General features: G+C 47.8%; 1 protein-coding gene across 1 annotated transcript in view; it reads right to left on the reverse strand.

The window, feature by feature from the left end:
- Positions 1 to 12,780, reverse strand: part of IQGAP2 (IQ motif containing GTPase activating protein 2) — a 309,091-nt gene extending 296,311 nt beyond the window's left edge. Inside the window, exon 1 of the mRNA XM_005685061.3 lies at positions 12,465 to 12,780. Within this exon, the coding sequence (XP_005685118.3) occupies positions 12,465 to 12,510 (46 nt within the window). The 5' untranslated portion in view covers positions 12,511 to 12,780. The remainder of the gene's footprint in view (positions 1 to 12,464) is intronic.

Consider the following 13,325-nt stretch of genomic DNA (forward strand, 5'->3'; position numbering starts at 1 on the left):
GGAGATGTTTTACCATATCTGTTCATCACCAGGAGTAAGAGGGTGGGCACAGTGGGCCTCTGATGCACTGGCGGGCAACACTGATACTCAGGAGGCATTCATGCCAGGAAATGTGCCTGTGCTTCTTAGGGGGTTCAACGTCACTGAACTGATAGGGAGCAGAAGCACAGTGCCAGCATGGGCAAGGCTGGTGGGGACAGAAGGGCTGCGGGGATCACCACCAGAGGAAACAAACGTGAGAAGCGTGACCAGACCCTGGATCCCTCCCAACTCCCCCCCAAAAGGCCATTAAGTTCAGCTGAAGAGTCTTCATGTAGAATTTAAAAGTGGATGGTGGACTTGAAGGCATGGTACTGGCGGTACTGAGGAGGGGGCTGTGGAAGAGAATATTCTGGTTGTTGGCCTGTGATGGGGTGAGGTATTTAGGGCTAAGCTGTCAGATTTCAGATGCAATAGTGCGGCAAGATGTGGATAGCACGGGAAAGAGATGGACTTTCAAAACATTGTTCTTTGTGGTTTTGAGGGTTCAAAGATTCTTTAAATAAAAAATAAAAATATCTATGCCACTGCTCTACCCCAAAACAAACAGAATATCTAGGGCACAGGATTCAGAGAAAGAGTGTTTTCTTTGTGACGCTCCCCTGGAGATTATAATGGGCACTGAGGTTGACAACTAGGAATTAGACAAGCTCTAAACTGAGACGTGAGACATCATGTATAACAATCCAAAGACGTGCAATTAACCTAAGAGGGCGCCCCACGGCTGACACTGAGTGGCCCTGGGGGATTTCTTCCGTCCCAAATGATCCCAGCGGCCCTGCCTTCCGCTCTTCCTTCATTGCGTAGTGTGAGTTGCTCGGTTGTGTCCGACTCTTTGCGACCCCGTGGACTGGAGCCCACCAGGCTCCTTGGTCCGTATGGAATTCTCCAGGCAAGAATGCTGGAGTGGGTCGCCGTTGTCATTCTCACCCTTGCCCTCAGTTTCTCTCCCCAAAGGCAACCTCTAAAAAAATGTCTGCATAACCTTCCCGAGGTATTCACGAGTACACAGGTTAAGTCTGTCTTCCTGTTTGGTTGCTGGATCTGTTTGTCCTGCTCAACAGATCAAAGGTACACATTTGCAGAGATTTCAAAACTACTACATGGAAGCATACTATAAGCCCCGTTTCTTCCTCCGAGTTCACTAGTCAAATGTGAAGAGTTACAATCGGAGCCTACTCTGAAGGAGAACACGTAAGCACAATCCTCCAAACTGTAGGCTGATTCAGACTGACAACAGCGTGTATTCTACGGCAGAACGGAGGAGGGGAACTCTGAAACTGTCCCCAGAAGCAATGCCAAAGCAAGGAAAGGGTTCTGTGTCCCTGGTTCTTGTGGACAGGTGACTGTCTCTTTATACATTCTCTTTAAATGAATATTTTTTCCTTTGGAAAATAAAACTCATTAGTAGATACAGAACAAAAACTAAGAGCCTACTGGTATCGGCTGTGTAATGATCATTTCTCGGAAAACCTTTCTAAGAGTTCAGAATGAGCAAGGCTTTGGATTTGATAGGGGGAGGGGAGCAGAGTTTAGGGAGTGGGTGCAAGCAGAACTCATATTCCGTGAAGCTGACGATGTGACTTACTTCTTACCCCAACCTTGTGAAGCCTGCCTGGCCAGCCCTGGGCCGAGGCAAAGAATGTGGAAGTGATGGACATACCCAAGGACCCAGGGAGGAAGCAGTCAAGTCTGGCTAATTCTAATACAGAAGGGTCAACAGGAAACATTGGTATGGGGGAAAAAAAACTGGTAGAAGAAAGCAGGGAGGGCAGAATGAATGAGTAATCTGGGGACACACAAGAAGCAGCCAAGATTTTCTACATCCAAGGCCTCCAATACTCCAGTTATGCCCATAGGTTGAGCTTCACTTCAGCTTTAGGCCCATGAATCTAAAGCTTCATTATCCTTCTAGAGGCAGTAAGGGATGTCTAATGAAGCAGCCTACTTCCTCTTCCCCTTCCTCAACCCCTCTTCTAAATCCCCACAGCACTAGGTTGACTGGAAGGTTGGAGGACCCTCTCACTGAAGTCAGATTCCACAATGTGAACTAGGCATACAGATTAACACTTATCTCAAGCAGTTCCTTCCCATCTCAACACTGTCATGAATGCTTGGGCTCTCCAACCCGCAGCAATGATCAGCTTAACCCTAAAGGGGATAACAGGATGCCGAGTAACTGCAGAGCGACAATCCCTCACTCGGGTATGCTAGTGACAATTCTACAACCACTTTTCAGATGGCAAAAAAATGCAGTGCAAAAATCCAACCCATCATCCAACTTTATCTGTTAACATTCAACAATAGAGCATGTTAGGTTTGCTTTTGCTGGTTTTTAGTATACACGAAGAAGAATCTGGTCTCCAAATTGACAGACCAACTCCACCTCCACAGAGATAACTATTTCCCATGAGTTTATACATTCAAGAAAGCAGAGGATGTTTGGATTAATTATATGCAAATTTTTTAAAATGTGCACGAAGCCAAGATTTTAAATCCATTTTCTGTTAACTTGAAATGAGGGCAATGAGGTGGGAAGACAGGCAAGAGGCAGCAGAGATGAGGGCGATACCCCTCCCCTGACATTCAAGTGCTGATGCCATGGATACATTCTGAAAGAGCATTACATCATTTAACCCTCTGAGCACACACTTTCCCATCGGCACTTTACAGGAGAAGAGACGGAGGCGCAGAGAAATTAAAGTAACTTGCCTAGGTTCCACAGAGGGTGAAGGCAAGTCTAAACTCAACGTTAAATACTTGCCTGGCAGTCAAATTCTTGAGATTACCTTTAATTTAACTAAAGATAATAGAAACAAGTTACTCATTCAGACCAGCAATGCAATGCTGAAACTTTAAGCAAAACCTGTAATAACAGCAAATATAGTCTGAGTGTCTTCCTAGGTACCAGGATTCCAGGTTACCGGTTAGGTACTAAACCTAAGCATTACTGAAGTATTTCAAAGATCTGCTGCAAATCAAGTCCATTTATAAGAAGAGGACTAAGGAATTGCCTTAATATTATGTAAGATTGAGCTCACAATCAGGCAATAACATAAGAGAAGTGAAGCAAAATTATTAGGAACTATTCTACCTTAAAAAGGTTGAAGGCAAAAGGAGCAGGGGGCAGCAGAGGATGAGATGGTGGGACAGCACCACCGACTCAATGGGCATGAAATTGAGCAAACTTCGGGAGATAGCAGAGGGCAGGGGAGCCTGACGTGCTGCAGTCCATGAGGTCAGAGTCAGACACGACTTAGTGACTGAGCAACAACAAATATACCTCAATTTGCAAAAAAAAAAAAAAAAAAGACATAAAAACGTCTTTCTTTAGAGATTCAGGAGGAACAGGAAAAGGCGAACAATTAAAAGTCATCTTCTTTGGAGATCCTAAGCAAAAAATCAGAAGACTGTCCTATCTTTAATCAAGAGCAAAAAAAAAAAAAAAAAAAAAAAAAACCAGACCAATAGTTTCCTGTAATGGGGGCACTGTCTGAATGCACTAATTCCTATCAAACAGTATCTCTGCTAACATACGCAACTGATCTCAAAGTTGGGAATGAATGAAAAACACTTTTAAGTTGTCCTGGAAAGAAAGTGAAAGTGAAGTCGCTCTGTAGCCCACCCGGCTCCTCCGCCCGTGGGATTCTCCAGGCAAGAGTACTGGAGTGGGTTGCCATTTCCTTCTCCAGGGGATCTTCCCGACCCAGGGATCGAACCCAGGTCTCCCACATTGCAGGCAGATGCTTTAACCTCTGAGCCACCAGGGGTCCCGGAGGAGAGAAAAAAAACAGAAGAAGAAGACATCTTCCAACCCTTACTGTCCAGCCCCACCCACCCCTACAAGGACTGCAGTCCAGAATGGCCAGGGCTGAGACCTTCCTTATTACACGACCAGGTTATCCAGCTCACTCAGCCTTCCCCATGGCTCCAGAGAGCACCACCTACCCCTAGGAATCTCTGGGGAGTTGACGTCACTTAATCTCCTAGTCAGTGGAGATTTGGGACTTTATCATCTAAATCACATTTGTTTCCCAGAAGGGAGAAAAGCAACCTTAAAGCCATACTGAAACAGAGCCTATACAGTAAACACAAGCCTGGACAGATATCAATGCTGGTGCTTGTGTGCGCTCAGAATCAAACACACAAGCAATACTGTAAATAAAGTGTTCAGTAACGTGCTCAGGTGTTTTTACTGACTTGACAAAACCTGCCAGCCCTGTAGAAAGGGTAATCTGTGTATTAGGAATGCTTTTCCACCCTTGCACTGGAGCACCAGTGCATCCGAAGTTACATCAGAAGTGCCTGGAGGGCTTGTGGAAAACAACTTAGAAGGTCTGGGTGGGGAAGGGACTTCACCTTTCCCACAGGTTCTCAGGGGATGCTCTGTGGCCATGCCAGGAAAACCACTGCGCTGACCGTAGAAATCGCTCTCAGTGCCTTTGGGCACCCTGGGGAGCAGGGCCATGCACAACCCACTACTGCAAAATGAAGCGAGAGTCCAGGGAGAGCGGTGTCAAATGGGAGGGCCTACTGATGAACTGGAGACACGGTATCTGCCACTTTCAAATTGAGATGTTCTTCTTGTGGATGCCCTAAATCTCTAGAGAAATTTGCTAAGAAAAATTATCATTAAGTCATGGGAGGATGAGTTGTATGAATTGGGGAGAGGTGGAAGAAGCCCTAGCCCCTAGATAATCTGGTTGCCAAGGTCCTTGCCTGGCTATAGCTACATTCTCTTTAAAAAAAAAACAAAAACAAAAACCTGTTTTCAGAGAATTCAGAGAATCTGCCTTCTGAAATGGTTTAGCGTTAGCTATCTACCTGGCTGGAATCTCTCGGGCACCAGCGAGGCTCCAGAGCTACCTCTCGTTGGGTTCATTGGACGCCACCAGTTCCAGAGCCATCATCAGGATTTACGTCCATCCAAAGTGAAACTACATGACAAACCTGACCAGTAAAAACAGAAGCGCAATGAAGGGGCCTCTGAGCAACGAGAGAGGGGGCACCCCCCAACACACACGCAAACACACACACGTCCCCAAACTTCGCCCACCCTCTTGCTGCTCCAGGCCCTGTGCGTTCCAACCACACCCACCTTCACACCATCCCCCACTTCACCAGGTCACCTGGCCATACAATCTAATGGAAACTCTCAAAGAACAAAAAGATTCTTCAGGGAGAGACTAGATTAAGCTGCTCTCCTCAAGACAGCACTGTCTTCTGTTGCAACATGGTAAACAAAGGCTTCCAAATTCCCCTCTGGCTACCCCTCCCTCCACAGGACCTATCCACACCACCTAAACATCAACCCCACCAAACAGCCATACAACAGACCCACTGGAATACCTTTCCATTTTCCTCCTGACCTCCCTCAAGGCTGTGGTCACACCCTTCACGAGGCATCCCATTTCCCCATCCAAATCCGTCACTTGCGTCTTCATGTCCACAGAATTTGGAAATACACCAATAAAAGTATAGGCATTTACCCTTCAACTTCCAGACTCTCTTATGAAGTGTAAAGCTGTACCCATTTTCCTTCATCCCCAATGTGTTGTACGTGTCAGGCACTCAATTATTGAAATCACCACTATGTGTTTAGCACTATGTGCCAGGACTGCACACTCTTGAGAGTCCCTTGGGCTGCAAGGAGATCCAACCAGTCCATCCTAAAGGATATCAGTTCTGAATATTCATCGGAAGGACTGATGCTGAAGCTGAAACTCCAGTACTTTGGTCACCTGATGTGAAGAACTGACTCACTGCAAAAGACCTTGATGCTGGGAAAGATTGAAGGCGGGAGGAGAAGGGGATGACAGGGGATGAGATGGTTGGATGGTATCACCGACACAAAGGACATGAGTTTGAGCAAGCTTTGGGAGTTGGTGATGGACAGGGAAGCCTGACATGCTGCAGTCCATGAGGGTGCAAAGAGTCGGACACGATTGAGCGACTGAACTGCACTGTACTGCCAGGAACATTGGCCACGGTCACAGGAATACAAAACATCATCCTTCAAGGCATAGGAGAAAACCCCAAGGCTATTCAGGCAGTTAAGGGCCAAGTCAGGATTTAAACTCACATCTACTCAATACCAAACCTTGTGCTACTTCAGTGACATTGTTCCGCCTTTTAAGGGAGAAAAGCAGAATGGAATGGTAAAGTGAAAAGGCACTAGTTCACCAGTCAGTCAGCCCACTACAAACTTCTGTCTGATTTCTCATCAACCCTAGACTTTAATGCATTGCCAGTAGCCTGGCAGGCTACAGTCCACGGGGTTGCAAAGAATCGGACATGACTGAGCGGCTAACACAGAACATGTAATAAAGTGTGTTTTACAAATTATCCTATTTGGAATCATTGGAGCATACCATTATATTATAGAAAAGCCTTTCTTTCTTTTCCGTGCCTCACGATGAGATGGAATGTCTCTACATATACATAAAATGGTTGGAAGCCAGGATACACTCTAGAAAAAGCCCATGTATTCTTTGATGCTTGTCCTTGGGGCAGGGGGTGGGGGGAGGCTGGTAAAAGCGTAAAATAAACTTGAGAGAATCCTGCCCACCTACTTTTAAAAGAGCACGCTATCCAAATGGCCACAGGTTTCTGCAGTTTGATAAAGTCAGGACAAACACCTGAAACAGACAGAAGGAAGGAAGGACACCTCCTTGGATGAGCCAGAGAAGGCCAACTGGCAAGAGCTGGTGAGAAAGACTGACGGTCTGGCAGCATCAGCCTCCAACCCCCCACCCCCACGCCCTGTCACCGGGTAGCTGCGTGGTTTTGAGACAGTGTCATGGGCTTCAGCTTAGGGAAAACCACTGGTCCTCTCAGAGGTAATAACAAGGAAATGGTAACAGTGGCACATGAAACACACAAGCGCTCGGTAACCTCACCAACTTCAACTCCACACCATGTGCTGACGTGCCTACCCTGCAGGGCTCACCCGACTCAGGTCAGAAGCGGAATCGCCTTTGTTTCTCCTTTGGTTGCCGTGTAGACTTGGGGGGCACTAGCTCTGCTGGTACACTAGCCTTGTAAAGAAAATGAGCTGTTGAGAAGCTTATATCGTGGGAAGGTGAGGGGCAAAAGCAAACTAATGGCTCCCTCGAGAAAAAAGGAGTTCACTAATGCCTGAGACAACGCTAAGTTCTCCAACAAACTGGGAATTATGAGCTTAAATGCTCCCAAACAAGTCACTGGGGCTGAGGACATATGCGATTAAAGTTAAAAGCATACTAAAAGAACGCTTCAGCTGGTGACCTGAAAGCACCTTTTGAAAAGCTTAACCACAACATTAGTGCATATAGGAGGAACTTGATTTTTTGTCTATTACAGACTGCATCTCAGGGCAACACTGCATACACCCCTCCTCCTTCTTCAAAAAACACAGAGCTGCCCGAAAGTGAAAGTGAAAGTGAAGTCGCTCAGTCGTGCCCAACTCTTTGCGACCCCAGGGACTGTAGCCTACCAGGATCCTCTGTCCATGGGATTTTCCAGGCAATAGCACTGGAGTGGGTTGCCATTTCCTTCTCCAGGGGATCTTCCCGACCCAGGGATCAAACCCGGGTCTCCCGCATTGTAGACAGACACTTTACCATCTGAGCCACCAGCTAAGTCCTTAAACACAGGTGTATTCAATCCTGTTTTACACATCTGGGATTAATAGTTCAGAACTTAACTTTCTAGTACTGGGAAAGCAATAAGCTTAGTAGTGCTGACCACCAGAACGCACCAGTCACCAGGTGATTTGGAAATCTCATCATGCAGACAAGAGCATCAGACACTGAAAGTACCAGCCAGAACCTTCCCCTGCAACACACACACAAACACACCCATGCTGGGCTTATGTTACACTTCTTTAAGAGAAGCAAAGAGTGAAACACTGATCTTTTACAACATTTCTCATGATTTTGCAGAGGGTAGAAAACCACAGTTCCTGGCACAGATACATTGATTACTGACCCACAGGAGGCACTTAAACTTTGACTGGATCATCAGTGATGAGCAAAATCATCTTGGTCACAAGGCCCCTCTTTGCTATGGCTGGTCTTTTAAACTGTCAAATAACTGGAAGAAAACTTTTGACAGATCATGGTGGCAGCATGTCCAGCAAGTACATCATAGTTTGTTACAAGAGCATGAAAGTTATTTGCAAATCATTATCTAAGCATAAGTTCCACTTAAATTTAGTTTCGACTGTAGAAAGACTCTCTGGTTGTAATGTTCTACTCACGTTTGAATTAGTATAGCGGCTTCGCCCTTCCCGTTTCCGCATCACCTCTACAGAATTGTATTAGGGAGCTAATACTCCTGTTTAGTTCTGTAGTAATGTCTTAAAGGGCTTCCCTGGTAGTTCAGTGGTAAAGAATCCTCCTGCCAATGTAGGAGACTCAGCTTCTATTCCTGAGTCAAGAAGATTCCCTGGAGAAGGAAATGGCAGCCCGCTTCAGTATTCCTGCCTGGGACATGGACAGAGGAGCCTGGTGGGCTACATCCAAGGGGTTGCAAAAGAGCTGGGCATGACTTAGCAGCTAAACGATATCTCAAAAAATAACTTCACAGGTTCCCAAAGGAAGTGGCCAATGTGGAAGAAACAAGGATCAAATAGAAGTCTATTTAGTTTTAATTCAGTGCACCAATGTGCAAATCAGGAAGACTGTAGCAATCTCTCATGTCAGAAATCTGAGAAGGGAACCTTGAAGAAGAACTCATTGAGAAATCCCTCAAGAACAACACACGATGTGGTATTTCACAGACCCTCAGCCTGGTAGAGAAGAGAGACACCGTAACAGCCCTGAACTGAGTTAATTTACTTTGTACAAGAATTACTGAAATAAATATCAATTCAAGGGGAAGAGAAATGGCAGAACATCAGCCCAGACCTAAAACAAATGTAACAGCTTAATTCAAACTACCAAAAAAGCTGTTTTTAAAGACCAGTCTCAAATATGTTTTACTAGGAATATGCCGCACTGGAATTGAAATTACTACAATATATATAGGAAGTATATATTGAGAATATGTATATCCCAATAGGGAGTCTGCTTATCCTTAAATGTTGGGGATGAACCCTGCTTGGTATAGGTCGAGGTTTCGTTGAACCCATAACTCACCAAACCCACAAACAAGAAAAAACACTGCCCTATAATACAACACAGCAAATACAATCCTGTATTCTTCTCTGGTCTTTCTGTGAAAAGCCCAAAGCACTATTTTCAGTCCTGTGTTGACAGAAGGCCCAGAAAGCCAGAAACCGTATATTCTAAAACATTATGCTGTCCCCTTTTGCGTGGAGAGTTGACATTAGGTAGTATCTATTAACACTAAGGTGTATTCCACTAGACATTATTTTTTCAAATAAACTATGAACATCCTCAGACATATAAGAATTTAGATCTTGCATCATTTTATATAAATGATGCTATGACTAAAAATATTTGTGAGGACAGACAGAACAGACTTGTGGTTGCCAAGGGGAGAGGAGGGTGGGGGAGGGAGGGAGTGAGAGTTTAGGATTAGCAGATGCAAATTATTATATATATATGGATAAACAACAAGGCTGTATAGCACAGGGAACTATATTCAATATCCTGTGATAAGTCATGATGAAAAGGAATACAAAGAAGAATGTATATATATAGATAACTAAATCACTTTGCTGTACAGCAGAAATTAACATAAATCAACTGTATTGAATAAAAAAAATACATACATATATTTGTGAAGTCATTTTTCCATTTGTTTGTCCACTAGGAAAACTATCTCATTGCTTTGTGATCACCCATCCCCCAGTTTGAACAATTACTTCCTTCAGTCTGCATCAGATGAGGGGAAAACCCCAAAGTACAGCTCCAAATACTATTTGACCAGCACTCGTATCGTTGGAGTAAGTACCTGGACTATCCTGAATGAAGGGACGCAGCAACACAGTCAGCTCCCTGTGAGTTACACCTTGCATGTCAAAAGCATTCAGGCTATGTTCTCTACGTGGTATTTGTCCTCACACAGAATAGAAAAACCTGTTTGCTTTTCTGACTTCTCCATGAAAGAGAACATCTGAAATATATGATGTGCGTGATACAAATCTTGCCCAGTGGCACCGTGGTAAAGAATCTGCCCGCTAGTGTAGGAGACACAAAAGACTCGGCTTTGATCCCTGGGTCAGGAAGATCCTCTGGAGGAGGAAATGGCAACCCCCTCCAGCAGTCTTGCCTGGAGAATCCCACGGACAGAGGCGCCTGGCAGGTTACAGCCCATGGGGTCGCAAAGAGTCGGACATGACTGAGCAGGCAGACACATTATACACATACCACCTTCAGCTCTGGAGCTACTTGGAGGAAAATGGTGACAGCAAACGACCTCCTCTAACAAGACACTCATCTCAAACAGTGCCGTTTAGTTCAGGAGATCTCTAAGTGTAGCTGTTGATCTGGGGCTTCATATGGCTGATGTTGTACCTTTCAAACAAAATAACGATATTTAATGCAATAAAAAGAATCCATGAACATACACCATTTATGAATCTGGCATCAAAATCATAGAAGTGTTCATTTTAAGGACATAACAGGCTATTGTGTTAAAGCCCTAAGAGTTCAGGGTGGTCATAAAGTCTGGAAATTGGCAAATACTTTCCATTTTTTACTATGTCAGGTGACCAAAGAAAGCCTTCCTGGGAAGGATTCCAAATAGATGGTACACCACTCATTACATCAAGCTCAAAAGTAAAGTTAGACGAGGATTTCCAAAGTGGCTACACAGAACGCTCTTCACGCTTGCGGGATCTCAACCTACCTGACAGCCGTGTCTAGGAGCACTCTAAAGCCGCAGGTGCACCGAATTCAAACCAAGCACCATCACAAACGCTCATGCGCGGAAATGGGTGGAAATGCAGCGTTAACGCACTGCGTTCTCGTACGTTTGCCCAGCACACTCAACTGGCGAGGCACAATACTGAACAGATCATGGTTTAAGATATGACATCAAAACCCCCTTTTCAATGCACACTCGCCTAGTTTTCACACATTGTGACCATCTTATAATCTGACACAATGAAACTGCCAGACGCTCCGGGAGCTTGACATATCCAGGACTTTCAACAATCTGAGGATGGCTGACATCCCTCTGGATGAACACATCCCAGCTCAAGGAACTCTGCCCTCTGAGTGGTTAAGCAAAGTGCAAACTCAGGCTACAAAGGGCAGGCCTGGGGTTAAGTGTTAAATGCATTTCCCCAGAGGACAGAGGACGCAGCTGACTCCTCACTGGCTGACACAGAAAAGGTCACCTGGGAAAACTTCTCATCTCTGATGTTCCCTTCCAAGGCCCTGGAGGAGAGAAGCCAGGGTGAGCAGGTTGACTACTCCCTTTTTATGAGGCAAGCCTGTGGCCCTCACAACAAGTTAGAACCACAAAAGGTAACCTTGCAACAGGAATCACCACCTTAACCCAAACCCGCTACCCTTGCCACCAAGGCCAGCCCGGGCAAAAGATTAACCTGTGATCCGCGACCATGGGTTCATCAACCTTGCTGAGAAAAAGGGAACGCGCCAACTTTCTGTTTGTTTTAAAGGAAATACTTCCTGGCACATGTTTGGTAAAGACTCTGAACTCTGCACATGAAGCCACGTGGTTGGATCTAATCTGGCTCTATCCACTTAACGATCGGCCAAAGCAACGTCCTTCTGACGGTAGCCCCTGGCGGGGTAACCGACAGGGTCTCATTCAAGTCACGCGGCTCCAACCGGATCCCAGGGAGCCCAGCGCCGCTGCAATCCTCCCGCGCGCCGCACAGTCCCCGCAGGGCCCAGGGGAGGCGGGGGACGGGAAGGGGGGAATGGGAGGAACTGGACCGGAGGTGCCCCTTTCAGCTGCAGCAGGAAAGGACTCCCAGCTCCGGCGGCCCAGGTGAAGCTCTAGGGAGCGGCGTAGAAGGAGATGCCAGCCCTTCCAGGAACGCCAGCGCTGCCACTAGCAGAATGCGCGGGCACACTGTTTAGGGAGCCCACCTGTAGCCACAACAAGCAAACTTTCCTCCCCTTCTAAGTTGGAAGAATCGGGTCCCTAACGCCACCCCCTGGCCCGAGCCAGCAACGGCTGGGAGCTCCGCGGGGTCCTCACCTGATACCCCTAAGCCCCCAACTCGGTGTGTTTCAGGGCGCAGACCCCGTTCTGCCTCGCGCCACGGTGGGGTGTGCAGGGGGTAGGGACTGGGGTGCCAGCTGGGTATTATGACCTGTGGGGAGAGCTGGAGGACGCTGCTCACTAGCCTTTGCAACTCCAACTCCCAACTTTGCCAGCCACCCAGCCGCTGCCCTCCTGTTTCTCTGCGGCGCGCACTCGGCTCCCCCGGCTTCTCCAAGCCTTCCTTGGGGGAGAAACACCCCAAAGTCAGCGGATCCCCGCACGCCCAGCGGACTTACAGCCATAGCGAGGTCTCTGCAGGGACGGCTGGTCCTCGTGGGGCATCCTGCGAGGCTCTGGGGGCCCGCCCTGGGCGCGCCCCCCGCGGCTCCCCTCGCTGGCCAGGCTCGCCGCTCCGCGCCCCGCCGGCGCTCTCGTATCGGGCTTCTCGCTGTGCCCGCCTGGCCGCCCGAGATAGGCGCCCGGCTTGCTCGGTGCGCCCTCGTCAGCGCCCGCAGCCGCCGCCGCGCGCTGACACCCGAGCAAAAGTGAACTCTCTTCCCTCGCTCGCTCTGGGCCGCCGCCGCCGCCGCCTCCCGGGCAGGTTTCCTTTCTCCCTCCAGCCCGGCCCCGTTATCCACCGCGCTGGGAGCGCGCGCCGCCACGCAGCGACCTCTACCGCCCGCCGGGCGCAGCGCCCGGGCGCCTGGACCCGCCCCCGTCCGGCCCCCAGGCTTGGAGGAGGGGGCTGCGCTGCTCCTGGGCCGGGATCCCCTGCAGCTGGGGCCCGCGGCCGCCCCGCCTGCTTTTTCACTTGTGGAGCGTTAAGAGGGTGGAAGTGAACCTCCGCGGAAAAGAGCAAGAAAAACCGCAGAAGATACAGCCAGCCCCAGCCGTCGGGGTGTTGCTCAGTTACAGAGGGACAAACAGCGTGGTTCCTTTTCCTCTGGGGAGATTGCGCCTTTTTTTTTTTCTTTTTCGCTGCAAACATTGTTTCTGTGACTCCTTTTCTATAAAATGCAGGGTTCCCCTTTCATGACCAGAAACTGAGAGTGTGTGTCTCCTGGAGGGAGAAGATAAACACTCCCCGAGCAACCGCTCAAAACACCAGCCTGGGCTCTCCTTCTGCCCGCTCCCCTCCCCCAAGTACAGAACTTCGG

Source organism: Capra hircus, chromosome 10 (assembly GCF_001704415.2).
Source record: "Capra hircus breed San Clemente chromosome 10, ASM170441v1, whole genome shotgun sequence".
Lineage (NCBI taxonomy): Eukaryota > Metazoa > Chordata > Mammalia > Artiodactyla > Bovidae > Capra > Capra hircus.